Source organism: Drosophila mojavensis, unplaced genomic scaffold (assembly GCF_018153725.1).
Source record: "Drosophila mojavensis isolate 15081-1352.22 unplaced genomic scaffold, ASM1815372v1 contig_36, whole genome shotgun sequence".
Taxonomy (NCBI): Eukaryota; Metazoa; Arthropoda; class Insecta; order Diptera; family Drosophilidae; genus Drosophila; species Drosophila mojavensis.
Genome location: NW_025318858.1, coordinates 20,890,604 through 20,909,495, shown reverse-complemented (window position 1 = coordinate 20,909,495; position 18,892 = coordinate 20,890,604). Strand labels below are relative to the sequence as shown.

The 18,892-nt window shown below is 41.8% G+C and overlaps 1 protein-coding gene across 1 annotated transcript; it reads right to left on the bottom strand.

Annotated features, from left to right (window-relative positions):
* Positions 1 to 15,652: 15,652 nt before the first annotated feature.
* On the bottom strand, positions 15,653 to 17,818 carry LOC6577444 (damage-control phosphatase ARMT1). The gene has a single exon (XM_002003375.4). The coding sequence runs from the start codon at positions 17,695 to 17,697 to the stop codon at positions 16,315 to 16,317; it is 1,383 nt and encodes a 460-aa protein (XP_002003411.1). The 5' UTR covers positions 17,698 to 17,818; the 3' UTR covers positions 15,653 to 16,314.
* Positions 17,819 to 18,892: the final 1,074 nt, after the last annotated feature.

Below are 18,892 nucleotides of genomic sequence, written 5' to 3'. Positions count from 1 at the left end.
AGGAAGGGAGAAGCAGCAGCCATAGGTACTAAAGACAAGACCTGTACTAAATATAGAAGATGCATTATCTATATATATGCGTTTATATGTATGTATGTGTGATACAACTACAGCTGGCTCTTAACTCGCCGCGCAGTGTAATGTGACCGACAGCAACAACAACTACAACAAATAACATTGAAAACAACATGAGAACCCGCATAAAGCGAGCGTGTCGAGCCAATGGGACGCTAATCATAAGCATTTGGCGATGATTTAGTGTCGCCAGCCTGCTAGACACGTGTGTGTGTGTGTGTGTGTGTGTATCTATCTCTCTCTCGCACTCGTTCTCTGAACATGTGTAGGTGTGCATGTGTGGAGCTATTGTCGCAAAATGCAATCAAGCGGCCTCAACGTGGTGTGTCGGCATCCTTTCAAGCTGATTTTTCACACGCCGCACGTTGTTGTTTATGCGACGTCAAAGTCTCCTCCACTGAGCCACACACAACTCACAAAGTGATTACCGATTACTGGAGCCCAACCACCACCACCCCTTGTGCGCGCATGTATGTGTGTGTGTGTGTGGAGCTTTGTCAGTTTTTTATTTAGGGCCCTGCCCAAATAACTGGCAGTCAACAGGCGCGTCATTAATTAACGTCCTGCAGCCCCGTGAGCCGAGTTGAGCATTTAATGCTATTTGCTTTAGACGGCGCCGTCGCACCACAGCAATGCACCCACCCAATCGGACAGGCCGGCAGATAGACCACCCTTTGCCCACTCTTACTCTCACTCTCCATTTCGCTCTCCCTTTCAATTGTTGTTTTTCAATTTCAAATTGCTCGCTCACTTGGCACACTTTGACTCAATATATGTATACCCTGTAATTACCCTTGCACTTCCCAGCACTTTTCGCAGCTTAATTGCGTCACCCTTTCCCTGCGCCTGGGCCTTAACCCTACCCCTATTAGTAGTACAGCGACTATTTATTACCTCCATTTGGCTGCCAGCGGGTTTATTAGTGCCCCACTCCAGGCACTTGCCACACTCATGCCACATTTGGCTGCTGTTTGTTGATTTTGGCAACTTTATTGACGTTTAACACGTTGCGCGTCTCGCCCGAAGGGCTACAACAGCCCTCGACATGGCTCTTACATAAATGAGCTAACAACAACAGATGTTTGCATCGTTATTTTATTATGTTCATTAATATGCTTTGTGTCCTTCAATAGCTGTACATGGCGCAAGGCTTACTAATTTTTAGATTCAATAAGAGACTTTAAATAAATAAAATATTATTTCTGTAGAGCATTTGTTATAAAAACTAATTCTAATGCTGTAAATGATTTGTAAAGGCTTTGTAAAAGTATGTAATAACAGCTGGGCTGATAAGTTTGTAGCTGCTGCTTGCATTGATTCTAAGGAATTGAGTTTAGTCCAGTTAGTTGTTAGACAATAGTCTCATTATTAAGAAACTTTTTTACTTTGAAGAAAAATAGCAGTGAATAATTTTTATTATTAATTAAGACTCCTAATTGGTTTAGCTTCATTAAAAATTGTCGGATCCTGTACCGGGAAAGCTGTGCTTAAGACATCATTAATAAGGCACCTTCCACAGTTATAGACATAATTTAAATTGCTTGAAATATTCTTGTATGCACAAAGTCTGTACTAGACTTTAAAAAAGGAAAAGCTTTCTTTTAATTGATAAATTATATTGATGACTGTAAAACGAATATTTCAATCTTAATACTTGTTTTATTTTTTTTAGACTTTTTACAGATTTAATTTTCAAGTCAAAACTTTTGCCTAGATTAAATTATATATAATTAAATCACATTGTTTTTTCAATTCTCGCGTCATAACTTTTGCCTGGTTTAAATTAATCTCAACCACTTTATGACTATATCTTCAACATAAAATTATTCTGCCTATTGATAGATTTAAGATTTGTTCTTCTTGAAGCTACTCCCACTCCATGCCCAAGCGCATCTCAGAAATCAATTTCGACTTCGTGGGATCAAATATGAAGATATTTTGGGAATGCGCTTATGCTCGGCCCGAAATGAATGTCATGTTTGACGTGCGGCTTATGGCCATCGCCGGGTTTTATTCATATATGTTTTGTTATGTTTTGTTGGCTGCAAACATACCGATGATGGGCCGTAATCGCCGAAATTGGCTTAGTTGCACATAAAACTTAGTCCAGCGCCCCATAATGCCCCAGCCAGCCAGTCGGCCGGTGCACCTACATAATAAAACAATAAAAACAACTTTTACGATAGCTGCCGGATTCTTTGTGCTGCGCTCGAGAAACGCATTCAAGTGCAATAAATGTTGCACGCAGCAATCCGTCAATAGGCAGCGGACTCATCCCGGCCGACTCATCCTCGTCGCCTCTGCCGCCCCTCTCCAGAAGAAGGTGACAAAGCCCCCAAAGATGAGACGCATATAAAAATCAAAGTCAGATGTCGGCGATTTGATGGCATTTGGAAGAAATCAATTTAATCGCATTTAATGCCAAACGATAATGCCAATGCCTTCTGCATCAGATCAGCTTCCTCTCGCTCCCTGCCCATCTCCCCGTCTATCGCTGTCTCTTTCAGCGTTGATATAAAAATTTCAATAATTTTCTACGGCCAGCCCAAAAATACTCGCAATGTGTGTCAGAAAATGGGGAGCGAGTTAAGTGCGACGCCCAGGGAATTGATGCAACATTGTTTTTGCTCTTGTTCTGAACGTGTTCTTGTTCTTGTTGTTGTTGTTGTCGTTGTCGTTGTTGTTATTGTCAATGGGGCGACACCTTGCCCAGCAGCAACATCAATAGCAGCAGCTCCAGCTCACGAATTCGTATGTCTACCCCATTCGATGGCAGATATTCACTAATTAGTTGTTGCCTGCCAGATATTTATGCGTCGTTGGTGTCACTTGGCACATAAAGCGCCCAGAAAAGGGGAGAGCACTTCTAGAGCGAGAAGGGGCGCGGCAGTGCTGCGGGGGCCGTTGCAGCTGCGTGTGATAAAAAGGCCCAAAATTAGGCAAAAGGCGTGTAAAGTGCACACTGGAACGATTAACGGCCTACATTAGTCGGGCGGCCTGATTAATACAGGGAATTAAATGGCACTGCATTCAGTCTGGCGATGCGATCGTTCCTCAATACACTCGACTCGTGCGTGTTCAATGGGCGAGCTGAGCTAAATGCGTACACAATTTTCAAATGCAATTCGATGTCAAATTGAATGAAAGTTCAGTTCTGGGAAAGAGAGGGAGAGAGTGAGAGAGATAGAGAGAAGAGGAGCTAGTGCAAGACTATATGATGCCAGCAGAAATTGTTCTCTTATTTCTGATGTTACTTCAATATTATGTAGTCATTATATTCAGTCTGCCCAATACTTGTTGGGCTCTGTTTGTCCTCTAGATATCTGGTGGCACGCCCCATCTCTAGTCTGGTTAGTTGGTTTTTGGCTGTATGCACTGATAATATGAAAATGAGACTCCGCTGGCAACGGAACTAAGGGAAAACTCAGCAGCCAATGCAGAGTAAAGGCAAAGACAAGGCAAAGGCAAAGCGAAGACGTGAACGCAAATGCAAACGCAAACGCGACGTAGCCTCGCCTGATCGCCTCAATGTATCACGATGGATTTATAGTTTAGTATGCACGATCAATCAAAAATCGTGAAGAGAACGAGACAGAGAGCAAACGAGAGAGGGAGAACTCTTTGGCAGCAACTGCAGCAGCAGCAGCAGCAGCAGAAACGTCTAACAGTAAACGATACGCGGGGCATATTAAAAGAAAGTCGACGTCTTGACTTCCACTTGGAACTGAGTTTGAAGCGTTGCCAATAAGAATTATTACACCTGATTGGAATCTGCAGCCGCAGCAACAGAAATGAACTTGACCAGAAAGCAACAACAGCAACAGCAACAACAACTACTTGGCAAGAGCAACGCCCACGTACTTGTGGGTGGGTTGCCGTCGTCATCTCTAAGAAATTCAGAATTCAGAATCCGAACACCTCCAGCCCCGCCAAGCATCTGCTCACTGCATTTATTAACATTTTGACTTTGTGACCAATATACATGGCAGGAGAGCCGTGGCAGGAGAAGGCGGGCAGGTTGCAGACAGCAGCTTTTGGCCTGGTAGGCGTACTTAATCGATCGCTTGTTGATAGGCAAATTGGCAAAATGCAAAATGCGAAAAGCAAAAAGAGAAATATAGGAAAGAAGGAAAAAATAGAAAAATACAAACAGGAAAACCTGTTTCAGTTTTCGGCGGAGCTTTTCTAACGAACTACTCCCTCAGCGGCTGCGACTGCTTCTGCGGCTGCTGCTGCTGGAAAATTCGTGATGCGCCACGGCAAAGGAAAAGGCAAAGGCAACAAAAGAAAAATAAAAACATTCATTTGGCCCAACTTTGGTTTAGTTCTTGCGGTCCTCGTCGTCCACTGTGCGATCTTTATCGTAGAGCCAAGAAATTTTTAGGGCTCCATTCCATGTCCCGCCAGTCATTTACATTTGGCTCAAATGGGAATTTGCAGCTCAAAGTTGGGAGTTTGCGCTTGTTTTTTCTTTTTCTACTTTTTTCCGTTTTTCATTTTTCTTTTTTTTTTCGGGGATTTGGCGACCGCCGCCATCGTCGACATCGTCTGACAGTTGGAGCATTGCAAAGTGATCGTTAAATCACGAATATTTAATTGTCTTCATCACCTGAGGGTGGTTGAAATTAGTTTGGACTTGGCTCGAAACATTTACCTCTTGTTGTCCGTTTGCTAGTTGCTCCATTTGCCTGTTAGTTCTGCCATGATGCCTGGACTCTCCACGTAATGGCTTGTAATGGCTCCAACTTTCAGATGGGGCCATTTAACTCCGTCTAGCGTTAGGGCTCTGGCTTAAGCCAAATCTTGTTCAGGTTTCTAGCCTCAAATTGCATGCATAGATTTGGCCTCTAATGAGCGCTCAGCCAGCGACGTTAAGTGCTAATTTTATGGCCATTGATTGCAAATCGAGCTAAGGTCAAGGGATGCCCGAACAGCACAACGGAACGCTGCCAATGCCAACGAGTGATTGATTAACCAATGGACAGCTAAGCTCAAGTCTTTAAATTCATTGTAGAGGTAGTGAAACTTAAAAATAATGGAATATATAGCTGATAGTTGTGGGGAAATTGAAAGATATATATATATATATGTAATTTAATTGAGTTTGATATTTGTCGGGAGGGTAATCGAAAGAACTTTTTGTTGAATAAATTATCCAAGAATAAGTTTAGAAATGAGCAAGAATGTATCTCAGTTATATAAGATCGTAAAGAAAATGTAAATAGTATATTAGACAATAAGAGACAATATATTATTCCCATAATTTGTAGATTCACATGCTCACATATTCTGTGAGCACTTAAATCACACTTCCGCTTACTAGTTCCCAGTCAGACAAAGTGAATATATTTCCCGTGTTGTGATCACACCTTTAGCGCCTCATCCATTACAAATTGCTCATAAATTGATACGCAAGAACAGTTCAATAAACTTCCCACGCAGAGCGTAAAATGATTTGTGCCTCGCATTGCACTTCACTTACAAACTGATCGAATAGAGGCAGTAAAACAATTAAGAAAGCCAAGTGTCATTAGTGTTTGACCCCTCGTCGTTGGGTCGAAAATCGGGCAGTGACTAAACAGTTATCAATTATTACGAGTCGTCGCTGCTGAATGTCAACAATTGGAAATTGTATTTGGCTTGCGGGTTGACTGCCGAATGCAAACAACAATATAGAGATGGATAGATCATCTAATGGGTTCCCACACACACACACACACACACATAGACACAGACGAGGTCACAGGAAGCAGAGGCTATGCATCATTGCACATGTTTCACATACTCTCGGCCGGGGTGGGTGGGCTGCAACTGGGCTGCTCGCTGACATTTAACATATTGCAGCACAAAGATTCCCACAATTGTCAAATCACAATCGCAGAGGGTGGGGCGGGTGGCGAAAATTTACCAAAAAAAAAAAAAAAAAAAAAGAAACAAGAGAGAATGAATGAAACTCGCGCTGATTGGAAGCTACCCAAATTGCTACCAGCAAAAATTAAATTAGGCCAAATTAAATGGCAAGACTGATAGAAGCGTGGGGGTTGATTCATTAACGAGCGACAAACGCCTGCCTGATGATGTTATTCCTACTTGTCGACGTCACAGCAGTCGCATAATTTGCTGGCTGGCCACACTGGTCGAAAGTCAACGAGCGGGTGGACTATGAGAGCTGCGAGGACTGAGAGGGTTGCAAGTTGCACGCGTTACGGCTGCCTGCACACCCTCAGCGACCTGACCCTTGCCACACCAATACACACAGAGCACATACATAGTTGACATACGTTTTGAGCGGCATTCAATTCTTAATATGCGACACGTGACCCACACTTTGCACGTTCGCTGCGCCGCCACCTTCCTGCGTGCGTGCAGTGCACCCGGTTGGACTGCAGGTCCTGCTCAGCTCGTCTGCTTTCCGGCTTGACTTGTTGTTCTCTGACACGCGTTCCCTATCGCCTGGCTGCCATCTCCAAAAGTTTAGTTCTTCTTCTTCTTCTTCTTCTCTTTTTGTGGGCTGACCAGCGCCACGCGTTGTGCGATTGCATGTGATGTGGGTGTGGTGTGTGCCTGTTAGGGGTGTGCGTGTGTGTGTGAGTGTATATGGGTGGCGTCATGTGGCCAACTGGGGTTGATATGCTGATCTTTCATACGAACACTTCATGCTTTTTACTGCTGATTTATCGTAAGGCTTTCTCTATATCTTTTGTCATTTTGTCTTTTGTCACCATGCGCTTCTCTACGTGATACTCATTAAACTTATTTGGGAAGGCCGAAAAGCTAAAATGAAGTATGATATATAAAATGTGATAAGTAATTTACACATCAGGTCCACATCCAGTTGAACTAGGTCTTGGCTCATCTCACTGCCTCTGAATATGCGCCTCTCTACGTGCTTCTCATAAATTTCTCACTGTGCTCGCAGCAATTGCAGCACTTTATTGACCCGATTGACCCACAGCACGAAGCACTTATTCCCGCGGGCAGTCCACAAAATTATCACAGCCACAAGTACAAGCGGGCAGGGATAATGTTTCTACATTATTTGACTAAATTTGCCCAACAAGTCCAAGTTGAAGGCATCGTGAGCGGATTTGTTTTCTGTCTCTTTTCCTTTTCTTTACATACAATTTTCTACACGTTTCTTATGTGTTTTTCTTTTTTCTTGTTTTTCTATGGCTCTGCAGATCGGGCGGCGAAAATTGCTAAACAAATTAAGTGATTTGCTATTGACATTTCCGCGAGCCTTGAATGGCGCACGCGCGTGAATAATGAAGTGCCAAGATCGCTTACAATCCACAGCAATGGAGACCAGAGATCGAATGAGAGAGACAGAGAGAGAGAGAGAGAGAGAGAGAGAGAAGTCGTCAAGTCGTGAAATTGATCTTCTAGTGCAGCGGTCATTTTCACACAATTCACATTGACCCCGCGCACTGGGCCTGACCCTGGTTAAGGCTGGGCCTTCGCTCCACACAGCCTCGGAGCTCAGGTTCACAGTTATGGCCACAGAATAGTTGCAGTTGGGGCCGACAATCGATTTTAATTTGTTTAACTTGTGCATCAATTTCTGCGCTTGTTTGTGCAGCATCCTCCTCTGGCCAGCTGCTGCCCCCGGCCCACCACTCGATTGCAGCCTGCCTTTGTGCATAAATTACTGACACTTGTCTCCATTAAAAATGAAGGTGATTCAACTGTCATTCGCAGCATCAGACTTGGCTCTGACTGTGACTTCGTCTTTCGACTTGTAGCTGGACAGTTGTTGTTGTTGTTGTTGTTACTGCTGGTATGGCAGTCACGGCTCGCTTTTCACTTGGAATCGGACATGGATGTGGTTGCTGGAACTGGAATGATGACGGCCTATTGCGAATCCAATGAACATCAATCGCTGGCAATTTTCTTGTAATTGTGCGATGTTGTTGTTCACTCATTGTTGTTGCTATTGAAGAGCAATTGACAAGCCGATCAGCCCGCTTTGTGAGCACATTTTAATGGTCATGTGCCGCACGGTGAATCATGTTCGAATTGCCTCTAACCAAAGCGAACAACATACAACAGCTGGCATAAGCAAAATTAAATTTTATGTATTAAATCTTATGTTTTATTCTAGTGGAATTTTACATTGAATTCTATGAAGATCCTAGAGTAACACCTTGTCTGAAAATAATGCAGCTGTTAGAATATTTAATTTATTTTAGTTTTTATGCTCTTCAATTTCAGTTTATTTAATGCAATTGGACATTGTTTAAAAGAGTTTTGATCGATTATTGCAGCTCACTGATCTGAGTTCGGCGTCTCTGTTCTTATCCCTCCAAGTATCTTTAAATGAAAATGATAAAAGCATGCATGACTGAAAATTGATTATGAAAAATCACATAACAAACAAAAATTGCTAAAAAATTGCAAATATTATCTACTAAGAATAAATCAATTTATGTTTATCAATATATCTATATACAGTCGAGTCCCAATAATTCGAAATGACAAGGGGATAATAATTCGATTTACAAATAAAATTTAAATTATCGAGAATTATCGAGAAGGGGATAGAATTTTTTCAATTTATCGCGGGTTTCGATTTAGCGAGGTACAAATTATCGAGACACAGTCACGTCTACAGATTCAGATGTATATTTCTAAACATCATACGAAATATCATCTACTGAGCATAAATAAAATTTTTACATTAAAAAGCTAACCAGAAACATAATTCAAAATTTACAAAAAAAAAAAAAAAAAAAAAAAAAAAAGATGGAAAAGAAATATTCCATAAAGTTCATGAATGTGATCCTCAGCTATTAAGCAACTATCAAATGGCAATTGCCATGGAACTCGTTAGATCAACTTTCGTTTTTATCAATTGCCCAGTTAAGTCTACGCACACACTCTTACACACACACACACGCACAGTGTCTGGTGGTGGTCCAATTTTGGTCAATTCGCTTTTCGCTAAATGTGTCCTATAAATTAGCTTTGACGCATTTTAAAATATTTTAGCACTTTTTTGTTATCGCAGCGACAAAATCTATTACTTAATTTTTTATCTGCGCCCCGCTCGTACATGTTTTGCAAATAACACTTGAAATGAAATATGAAATGCAACCGGCCACAGATCTGGCCGAGAGCCTAGAGTCGAGAGTCGAGAGTCGAGAGGTCCCCGGCATTTAACTGGCCATTTATGTGCGTGATTATTACGTGATATCGCGCATATTGGGCTCATAAATAATATTAAGCCAGTTTCAGGCACAGCTCCGTGTTGCAGCCATCGCGGAGTCGAGCTTGGAGTCAGAGTTCCATAATTTTTTTTATTTTTTTCTTGTCGGATTCGGTGCCCAATTGCCTACACCCTCTCTATAGACAGGCAGTCCATATAAATGGCTGGCTGCGGATTGGGATAACGTTTTTCTTTCTTTTTTTCTCATTTTCATTTTCATTCAATTGATTTCTGTTTGTGTTGGCGCATTGGCAAGCTTTTAAATCATTTAATATACCAATTATAACAAGTCGAGTAGTTAACATAAATCTGCAAACTTAAGTGATTTCTTGCACTTAGCTTAGGCTTAAAATACCCAGCAAGTAAGATGTTAAAGGAATGGGTATCATGAATTTATCCACAAAGACAAACAGAAAGAAGTTTAGCTGGAACCTCATCTAGGGGAAGATGATAATATGAAATGTGGAATATAGAACCTATAGGACTGTATTTAATACTATAGTACATATAGCCTATGGTACCCTATTATAGGTATAGATACTGAAAGAAGAATATTCAAATCAAATACTTTAATACTTGCACAAATATAGTTTTAAATAATAATATATAAAAGTCTTATAGAAATACAGTTTGAAGTCAAGCGAAAAAAGTCCTCTTTTGAATTTTTATTTACATACAGGATATCTGTGAGTCAGTCAAAATGATCATTCGCATATTCTTATTTAATATTTTTGCTGCACTTTTTTTTTCTGCTGGCACTTTGACGTCGCTAAGAAATCAAAACTCATGCATTATGAATGCCAAAATTTTCTGACGTAGTCAATTTCAATTTTTATTTATTTTATTGCCTTTAATGCATTGCGCGAGGCACTCGCAAATAAATAAATATTGAAACCGGCAACAGCAACCACAGCCACAACGACACTATGACATTATGGCAGTCCCCGCATTAGGAACCCACAGTCATAAGTGTGTGTGTATGTATGTATGTATCTGCATATGAGTTGCCGGCAAAATCGAAGGCTTTTCATATCTTGGGCTGACAGGTAGGTTAGTTGCCTCATTCGGGCCGCTAGGTGGCGTCTCGGCGGTGGCTGCTGTCATTGGTAATGCAGTAATAACCAACAACCTCCTGGACGTATGAGTCTACCCAGTTAAATATATATACATTCATATATGTATCTATGTCTGTATGCGTCTCTATGGATATTTCTTTTTGGCTATTTTTACACTGAATCATGGCTCCCACCCAGCCGCACTCGCCCTCCTCTACGACCATTTGACTGTCTGCCCCAGTGTCTCATATTTTATCGCAACAGCCGCCGCCGCTGCCACCGTCGCCGACGTCGATGTCGACGTTGACGTTGCCGACGCCGGCGTCTCGAGTGGCCAAGTGTCTCTGTGGCCAAGAGGCTTTGGGCCTGGTCTTTGGCTTTGGCACATGCTGCAGCCGCTTTTGTTGTTAAGGAGCCGGTCGAATGGCTCGGCTTGCATTTGGTTTGTGGCCGGCAATGCTTTTTGGCACAGATTTACGACTTTTAATGCTGTTTTGATTTGTTTTGCATAAGGGTGTTCACGTGGCCAAAATGAATGAAAAAAAAATAATAATAATAAAATAATAATAATAAACAAAAATAAAACAGAACAAAAGCAAAAGTAAGCGTCGCAACTGTTTGGCCGTTTGTCTTGTTCGCCGTTGTAATTGGGCTTTCAGAATATGACGGAAAGAGTGCTGCTAATCAGCAAATCACACTCTGGCGTTGAGTAGACGAATTACAGTGCACCTTTTCAGCGGCCAGCGAGTATGTGTGTGTATGGGTGTGCTTTGTCTGGGTGAGCTTGGGTTGGGGGAGTGCAAAGAGTAAGAGGCACAACCTGTTTTTATTTCCAATTAAGTATAAAAGGTAAAATATTTGCATGTCTAGACATCTAGTAGAGGGCATTCATATTATATGTATATATGTACATATATCTCTATATATCTCTATATACATATATTTGTTTATGCATACATTCAATAACAACATTACTGCTCAAGCCTGGGGCCAATAAACCTCAATCTTTGGCCATTTCACTTGGCTTTTAGCAGCCCACTAAGCGCACCTTAAGCATAAACCCATATTTTCTAATCTTCATGATGCTGTTTAATATCCATTCGAATTTAATGTCATTGAAGTGAAATTTCATTAGTTTCATGTTCATGCCTGTGAATGGTCAACGAATGGTTTCTTTTAAGAAAAAATTATTTGCAAAAATTATAGGATGATGGCCAACTCTATGCTCTGTATTGTAGGTAAATATTTGTTTTCCATAATAGAATCTCAGATATGTTCGACAGATTACTTTAAAAAACATGATATAAGCATGTAGTACTTGAATATTTATATATGAAAATATAAATATTAATATTAATATTAATTAAATTTCATTATGAGTTCGCTTTTGAGTTAGAGCAAAGTGAGCTTGTGATAAATAAATGTATTAAGAATTATTAAACAATTAATTGTAAAAAGTTCAAAATTTATACTTTTTTGTATATTTATTTTATTTTTATTTAAAAAAAATTTATTTATTTATTTTTTTTTTTTATATATTTATTTACTTAATATTATTATTTTTATTTTTTTTTTATCGAAAAGAAACCACTTTAAAATCAGGTATTAATATTTTGAATATTTTAATTCCTTTGTCAGCTAGACTAGACGAGAATAGATCTTGAGAGAACTGAAAGTATTTATAACTTGTTCTTTGATATTAGCCACAAGAAATGTATTACTTTTTATTTTTATTTTATTTAATTATTTTTGCAAGGACACAAATTTAATAATCAGTTAAATGTATTTTAAAAGTAAATAAATTTGTATTTTTATTTTCCACTTTTTTGAAGATGTGAATACAGTCAATTCTAGTTTCACAAATTGACAATCACATACTAATAAAAACATTAACAATAGTATTGAAATAATGTCATATAAGCAGCTATGAATTATATTAATAAAAACCTTTAAAAATTGATATTTACATATGTATATATATATAAGCAACGCATTTGTGCACACAGAAAACAGAAAGCACTAGACATACAACTAGGACTGGAGTGCGCAGGGCAGACCAGGCCAGGGCAGGGCAGGGCAGTACAGAGCAGAGCAGAGCAGGATAGGCAGCTGTCTGGGCTGGGGCAGTTCGTTGCGAGTCGTAAGTTGGGCAGTTGGCCAGGTGCGGGTGCCACAAACTGGTTGCTCAGCGATGGCCAAACGGCGATCGGCCGGCTGCCTCTCAGTCTGTCTCTCCGTCCGTCTGCGCTGACCAGGCTGTGCAGGCTGCCTAGGTTAGAGTTGGGTCTGGCTCTGGCTCTGGCTGTGGCTCTGGCTCTAACTCGAGCTGCGTGGTACACACCCGCATCGTGGCAGCGCTTGCTGGCGCAGTTTAAAACCAGATTAGCGCCCAAGTCGATGGCTAATTTTTGTGGTCTTTTGGCTCGTTGGCCGCTGGCCGGGGCGTTGGGTTTTAAGCAAATTTGAATTTGAATTTTAGCGGGTGATAGTCGTTTGAACATACATATCTACTACTAGTTGCTATTGCTGTTCCTATTATTGTTGCTGTTGCTGTTGCTGTGAATCGCCGGCCACTTGGTCAGTTGGCGAATGTGTTTGGTTTTTTTTCTCTCTTTTTTTTTGGCCGTTGTTCCACAATCGTTGCGCTGTCCAGTTGACAGTGCCATTCGCCCGTGCCCAGCCTCAGCTTCAGCCTCAGCCCCAGCTTTTGAGTGCCTCGGCGTCTCAGTCTCAGTTTTGGTGTCTCGGTGAAATATAGGATGACATGGAGCCATGCTTATGGTTACGTGTGCACACACCGAGTAGCCACTAAAGCTGATTACGAAACGCTGACCTTTTCGCCAGTTGCTCCGCTGGCTCCACTTGTCAGCGCCTTTGGCGGCATTTTTCGTTTAGCTTTTGCTTTTGCTTTGGCGAAAGGTTTATGTCAACTGTCGATTGAGCTCCTCTAGCTGCTAGCTACTCTGCCGCTGATTGTGCTCCCAGTTGTTTCCATTTAATTTGAACATAATTTAGGCACAACTTGTGCCTTTGATAGCCCAAGTGCTGACTGCGAACACACATCGAACTTTCCAGCCACTCATCGGGTCGAGCGTCCCAAGCAAAGGTGCACCGTTGTATCGTGAAATTCACATTGCATTTGCCAAAATATTTGCTCAAACGATATTTGGATATGAGTGCGAATCGTGGCTCAAAATTGGGTTTCGCTTTACTCATCCAATATTTACATATACGGTTTTTTTTATTTATTAAATAAATTCTACCTTTTCGAATCTAACATATTCATAATATTAGCTAGCTATACTTAGGTCTGCACAGTCATATTTCTTGTATATGTTTAAATAAATTGTTTCTCTTGTTCCATAATATTAAATGCACAGTTGTTAAGAGTTGTGTTAATAAAAAAAAAAACAGTGCGACTGGGAGCAAGTTCTAATAAATTTTAGTGCTAAAGTCATCATTAAGAAAAAATTTTAACAAGATTTTATATTTTTTATAAATATTGATTTTTGCTGAGAAATAAAAATATGTACAAGATGTTATATTTAATAAATAATAATAAAAAAAAAATAAAAAAATAAAAAAATAAAATAAGCTATAATAATGTATTTATTATAAATATTGATTTTTGGTGAGAAATACTAGATTAAATATTGAAGTAAAAAAAAAAAAAATAATAATAATAATAATAAAAATATATTTAAAAAAAATTGGTATTTTAGCTGAGAAATAAAAATATGTATGTCCTAAATATAATATAAATAATGATTATGAATATAATAAAATAATGAAAAATAAATAATATACTTCCGATCGTGCGCTACATATTCACTTGACTTTAGCATATATACGAAATTTATATCTATTCTAAACGCTTGATTGAATTCCATGTACTACTCTTGATATTTATGTACCCCAATGTCATTTGAATCGTTTATCCATCCACCAAACGTTGGCTTCAAGTCGCTTATCTGCTTTGCCCAGTGTGGCAGCATGTTCGCATGAGTCACTCAGTCGATGCATTTGGTTTGCCCCAATAATTATTGAATATTTAAAAGTAAACATTGCAGGCACTGGGGGTGCAATGTGACTGAAGCGAGTTCTATTGATTGGCCGCTGTGTGAGTATGCGAAAATGCCGTTTAGGACTCGCACCTTGCGAGCAGGCAAATACAACTGTGGGCTTGGCAGCCGGGTGGGAACTGCAACAGTGATAGCTAATAGCTCCATCCCGTGCAAATTGAAAGCAAAACAAAGCTGAACAAGAGTCGATTGTGATTGAATCCTGTTTTGCCAGCTGGTCTGATGGCGCATACCTGCGCGCTTAAAGCTGTTGAATGGGTGGTGGAAATCGCAGCTATAATCATCACCTGGCCGAGGCAGCAACCCTCCCGTTGCCGGCATCAGACAAAAGCACCAGCATCAGCCGCAGCCAGAGCAACCTGGCGGCTGCGAGCTGGTGAGCCGGTGAATGGGACGGGTACACCAGTTAACCGTAAGGTAGCCGGGTGCGATTTTCAAGGGCGCATTCGCACTGGGAAGCGAACGACACACCAACCCCACACCACCCCACCCCAAGCCAAACACAAAACCAAAACCAAGTGGACAGCAGCCAGTTGCTTTGATTGTAGGGAAGCAGAGGCTTTTGCTTTCATTGCTTGATTTTGGTTTTGATTTGCAGCTGCGCAGTAGCTGAAACTTTCGGGGTGGATTTTTCGGTGGGAAAATATTTGCGTGGCCCGTTTCCAAGCGTGTTCCACTGCCATTTCGTTTCACACAACATTAGGGGAATGTGCGAACTGTACCTGAGTGTCGATGTGTGCATTGGAATTTCTCGATCCAACTCGCTGCGGCCCCATGTGGATTTCGCAATTTTGGCAGTTTAATAGTTGTGGGAATGCTCACTTAATATTCCAATTTCAATTTCAATTTATGTGATTTTCTTTGGCCATTGTGCGCTGCTCATTTGAGAGGGTTTCCTGGACCAAAGTGCAATCAACTAAAAGACTTTGATTTGAAGTCATTTGCGATAAAGATTTGATACTACTTTGATATGGTTTCGTGTTACTGAGAAATCATTGAGAACAAAGTCAGAGAACACCTACGGCTATGGCTCTATTCAACTGAATATCTGGGAAATGGAGTGCTGCACTTTTTGAATGAACTAACCAGCCAAGCGATATTAATATTGCATGGGAACCAAATATAAATCAAGACTTTTGATTAAATACAATCAAATTGAAACTATTTGAATTCCTTAGGACACAATGCATTTGAATATCTGCAATGACGCGGAAAATTTAGTTCAAGTGAAAACATAATGATAATAATACATAGATTTATTGTATACCTTATTCAATAACTTAATTTTCTTTCTGTACAAATCTCTGAATTACAAAATTTGATGCATGAATGCATCGAAGAAAAAAATCGCCGCTAAAAAAATAGTTCTTTGCAGAAATGAAAGCCATTTCACTTGAATGTATATCACTTTTTAGACAGTCCTCCGATAAACATGTTTTGACCACCATTCGGCCATCTCCGCAGCGCCACATGTTGATTTTCACAACTTTCCATTTCCAATGCCAATTGGTCATCCGGAAGGAGTCGCAGCGCCGGCAGCCTCTCGCATACAAATGGCGGCGCATGTGCGCCACATCAATAAAACCAACAGCATTAGTCACTCGCCAATTGGCCAATTGGCCAATGGGCCGCTGGGCAGGCGCGATCGGCGTGATCGGCGAGGCGCTGGCTGGAGAAATGCAGGTGGCAGCCACGCAGAGCTGAAGGCGGTGCAGACTCGCTCGGTGGGCGTAACGATGCTGTTTGATTTGGGCAAAGTGCGCTGACAAATTTGGGCTCATTTATTAGGAGCACTGTGAGTTTTCTTCGCTGGCAGCGTAATGCAAATTAAGACATCGGATTCCCTCTCACCAGTTGCTACTGAGCAAACGGAGCAGAGGCAAATAGACTATTTGCATCATATGATCTTGGTGTGCAGCGAGCACAAAGAATGCTGAGCCTCGCACTTGCACTTGAGGCTATCCGTGTACTGGATAACGCCATAGTAGCCAGATATCATCCAGGTGGGATCGGTCCTCATCAAGTGATCGGCGGTACCCTCGGGCAGGCCGCAGATCACCTCGCACTTGACATTGCGCATGGCGCACATATTGGTTGGCCGAAAGCCGCGCAGGCAGGTGATGAACTCCTCCGTGGAGTCCCAGATGTAGTCGCCGAGCAGCTTGCGATAGTTGAGATCTCCCTTGAAGATCGCCAGCTGGGCCTGCGAGAGCATCCTGTACAATTCGAAATTCGAGTCGACCATCACGAAATAGGATTGTGGTCCCGTCCAGAAATGCGAAATGGGTGCTATGACGATGCGCTCACTCTCCATCAGGGACTCCAGTTTCTTGCCCAGCAAGGAGACATGCTCCTCCTTGCTATCCTTTAAGTACTTGATGGTCCATTCAATGTCGTGTTTCATTACATCCGATATGTACCAGGGTATGGCCTTGACATGCATCCGCACCTGTGTCGCCAGCTCCTGGTCCACTAAGTACTCGATGAACAGCAGGTCCGTAAATAACTCGAATCCCCCGTTGTCGCAGATATAGTCGACAATGATATGCTCGCCCTTGGCCTTCAGCAAGCAGTCCCAGACCATCTGGCTCTCGTCGACCAGCACCCGACGATCCAGATCGGCCACTTGGGCAAGGACGTCGATGTTGCTGTGATCTTGGGGTGATTCGAAAATGAATGAAGATAGCTGAATCTCAAAATGATTGCTCCACAAGTTGATGCGCATCAGGCGGCTAAAGGACTTGAAGTCCTTCATTAGCCCGCGTGTGGCCAGGGTGAGGCAGCTTATTGCTTTATTACTGACTATGAGATCCTCCTGCTTGAGGTCCTGGAAGTAATCAAAGTCTTTCAGGCACTTGCTATTCTCGAAGAACGAACTGATGCGCCTGTACAGATAGCACTCGGAGTGCAGCCAGCTCGCCCGAAAGAACGATCGCTTGGGGCGTGGCAGCTCGCTGATAAATGCATTCCACTCGGCCTTATCCGGCTCATTGCCATGGAACAGCTGAAAGTTGCGATCACGCAGCAGTTCCCTCTTTAATCGCTCTATCGATTCAATTATAATATGAAAGTCCTTATCGACCTCACTGCCATGGATCTGTTGCAGCCGCGCTTTATTCGAGAAGAGCGTCATGATGATCTGCGACATTATACCCGGCATTCGCGTCTGCAGGGCTATGTAGGCAAAGCTCTGCTTAAACCGCCCCGATAGCAGCGAATGGCGCGGAGTTGTTACATCCAGTAAATCCGCTCCCATGCTTGATGAAAAACTTGGCGTCATTTTACTACAAGTTGTGCATTGGAGGTTGCGTGAAATCTACTTGAATTTTGGGGGCCGAAAAACTAACAAAATAATACAAATACTCTTTGATGAAGCTACTGACAACAATGACAAATTGATCAAAACAAACTTCTAAGATGAATTCAATTCGATTCGATTGACTAGAATCTTCAGTCTATCAACCATCCTAAAATGTGTGATCAATAATGGATCCATTAGCCTAGACAACTGTGGGAAAGATCTTCTTAATCGGGATTCGCTTTCGTTTCCTTCCGTTGCCCAGGTTGCCAAGGGCAAAGGCAATTTGCATAATTCTCAAAGGCCTGGGATAACACTTGCGTGTCGTCGGCCATCCGTCGCCATCCGGTTAAACAGAATCATAGCACGCCAAAAAGGGTTCAAGGAAGTGGATCGCATTGCATGTGCTCGGTAAGACGACTATGATGATGTTCTGATTGTCATTTGCATGCGTTTACCATAATTGTCACATGCTCTGCTGCGATGGGAAACTAGAAATTGGTATCGAGGTGCTGCGATGTGCCCCGACTAATGCTTATGTAAATGGGGCAAGGTGTGCACTTCCTCTAGCAACCCCTGCGCGAGAGCTCAGCCAAATGGATTTGTATTTTGTATTTTTATGAAATGCGGATGACGCAAGTGTTCATTGTGGATTTGGCGAGAGAGGAGTACGTACCGTACCGCACTGATATGATTTTATGTTCTTTAACCATGATACACACACACACACACGCATTTACCCCCTGCCCCTCTGGCATTGGCTGCGCAGACATTGCTGCGTCAAAACATAAAGTTGCGCCTTTAGCTCTGAGCTCATTAGCTGTGCACCTTAGACGCTTCCACAACGCCGTCCAGGTGTTCCATAGAAATCGAAAACTTCCCCCCGTGACATACCAGTTGCGGCTCACAGCTCTTTTGCCGATGGTGCCTTGCTATCTGACTATCTGCTACTTCCTCGAGCACTTTCAAGGTGTTGCATTTGCGCTTCGGCTCAACTTCAGGTCTGACTCGTTACTTCTTGGACACAAGGGAGGCAAGGGAGGCAAGGGCGAAAACTGTTTGTTTGTTCTAACAATGTGTGCGTCATATTCTCAATGGCTCAACCTTGTGTAATAGAACAGCAGCAGCTGCGCAATTTTTGTGGCAAGTTTTGGCATGTGCTCTCTCAATGCGTAAT